This window comes from Silene latifolia, chromosome 2, assembly GCF_048544455.1.
Source record: "Silene latifolia isolate original U9 population chromosome 2, ASM4854445v1, whole genome shotgun sequence".
Lineage (NCBI taxonomy): Eukaryota > Viridiplantae > Streptophyta > Magnoliopsida > Caryophyllales > Caryophyllaceae > Silene > Silene latifolia.
The window spans coordinates 185286197-185288512 of record NC_133527.1 but is presented as its reverse complement, the minus strand read 5'-3'; the positions used below and the strand labels follow the sequence as shown (position 1 = coordinate 185288512).

General features: G+C 34.7%; 1 protein-coding gene across 1 annotated transcript; it reads right to left on the bottom strand.

Annotated features, from left to right (window-relative positions):
• LOC141631612 (calcium uniporter protein 2, mitochondrial-like) lies at positions 1 to 1891 on the bottom strand. Its single transcript, XM_074444262.1, has 2 exons — positions 1230 to 1891; positions 1 to 730 (listed from the first exon to the last, which is right to left on the bottom strand). The coding sequence occupies exons 1-2, from the start codon at positions 1773 to 1775 to the stop codon at positions 248 to 250; spliced, it is 1029 nt and encodes a 342-aa protein (XP_074300363.1). The 5' UTR covers positions 1776 to 1891; the 3' UTR covers positions 1 to 247.
• Between the last annotated feature and the right edge of the window lie 425 nt (positions 1892 to 2316).

Sequence of the window (2316 nt, the reverse complement as noted above, 5' to 3'; positions counted from 1 at the left end):
TAGAGAAGAAAGTTTAAAAGTAAAAAAAGTTGTTCTCTCATATTATTACATCAAAATCGCATGTAATCGTAGTCAATCATCAGACTTATAATAAAATTACATTTCTGAAAAGAGGAATGGAGGAACCAAGCAAGATACAAAACTCGCTTATTATCCCCTTAATTAGTAGATATAAATTTAAAAGAGGTAAAAAAAAATTGTGAGAAAAAAAACCAAATGTGGTTACCATATTATCCTTATTAGATTTTTAATTAAATTTGTGATAATGATCAAATTTGATCAATTTGGCATCGCCTAATGAGGAATATGACGAATAATTGAGGTTAAACATTCTTCTAAGCTCGTTATACCTCTCAAGATTAAACTCTTGAGCTTTCATAAGCTGCTTTTGCTTCGCGTTAAAGCGACTTTGAAAGAAGCCCTCGAAAGAAGGCTCCTTAGATGTTCTAAGAAAAAATGTGTAGCCAAGCATGAAATAAGCGGAAGTCACATAAAAGCAAATGGGCTCCATCACATCCCATGAAAGTTCCCAAAATGTAAGCCTCATGAAGGCCGCGGTTTGGGTTGCCATGAGCCCCAACCCGGCCCATAATTCTCGACGGACTAAAGCCTCGGCCTTTTGATCAATCTCCGCCTTTTGATCCTCCAACTTCTCTAGCTCCTGTTTCCGTGGGTCGTTTAAGTTCACGGACATGGGCGGGATTACAATGTTTTGAAGGACTTGAGCAACCTATAACCAGAGAATTTGGAAATTAGAATTGTTTTTTTAGGGGTGGAAATTAGAATTGTTTTTTTTAATTGTGGAAATTAGAATTGTTATGTGAAGCAAGACCAAAGACCACAAAAAACATGATTTTACCCACAAAAAAATATATAAGAAATCTTAAGTCTACGACTATGTAAATTCTTTTTCCGTAAAAATAATTATCTCCAATAATTTCAAGTATATACTATAGAAGTATAGATTATTTTGTAAAAAAATTGATTATTAGATTAAAATTTGCTCTACATGAAAAATCAGGATCCAAATATACCCAAAAAAATATCAAGCGGACAATGCTAGAAAGTTATTGGGTGTTATCGAGTTTATGTACCACCCTTCCAGTTTCTCACATACTTTAATTTATGTGAGAGGGTGGTACCAGAACTCGGTATCACTTGATAACACCGTCTCATTTTCAAACCGCAATCGGACTCATAAAATACTAAATTGAAAAAGAGGAGGCAACCTGGTAAGGACGCAAGAAAACAGAGTTCCCAAAAACAATAACAGATCCACAATCATCCAAGATTTTAGCAAACTCAACGGCTTCATCTCTATTTCCCCCACAAAACTCTTCCAATTTCTCCATAAATTCCTTATACGTTACCCAATCTTTCCCAACGTTTCGCAATTTCGACGTTATCATCTCCACTTTTGTAGCCTTCAACACCTTCTTCACCTCACTTATCGTCAGCCCTCCAACATCTTCACGCTCGCACATTTGCTCGTTTACGACACGAGTCGTTATTGCCCCGTGTTTCGGGTAGGCGATTAGACCGTCAAGGTTTAGCCTTCCCCTTGTTATGTCCATTTGTCGTTTTAACGTCTCCGACAACGCCTCACCCGCCATTGGAAACAATCTCATTGTCTCCGTTGATTGGTGAAACGGGCGAGGACGAGGGCGAGTCTTTGTCGGGTTTATAGCGGGTTGGGTTGTGGTTCGGAATAAGGCCGGATTTGAGAATTTAGAGATGTTAAATACTCTTTGTACTAGCGTTTTCTTGAACGCCATTGTATGAAGTAAAGGAAATAAATTAACAAGAGTGAATAAATAAACTAATAAATTTTCAAGGCATGTTTTTTTTTTATTTGTGAGGTTTTGTGTGAATAAAAATTGGAGGTTTGAAGGTTTGAAGGTAAAGAGGTTTATATAGTTCCTAGAAGGTGGGAGGATAAGAGAGACAAGACAACCCAATAATGAAACAAATCCAACAAATTTGGTAAAAAATAAAGAAAAAGAAAACGCATACAGACATGGAAATGCGTTTTCTTTTTTTCCACTATTTTTTTCTTAGTAATACATTTATACTATATGAATATTCTTTTCCTCTCATTTAGTTGTTCATCTTTAATTAAAAATATCACTCGTAAAAAATAAAAATAAAAATAAAAATAAAGGGTAATGCTAAATACAACCTAGTGGATTGTATTTAATCATTAAATACCTTCTAATTTGGGTATTAATTTAGGAATTAAGAGCTAAATTACACATAATCAATACAATTAATGCATATATTAAGAATTTATTTCCTCTTTTGGTTTCTTAAATACAA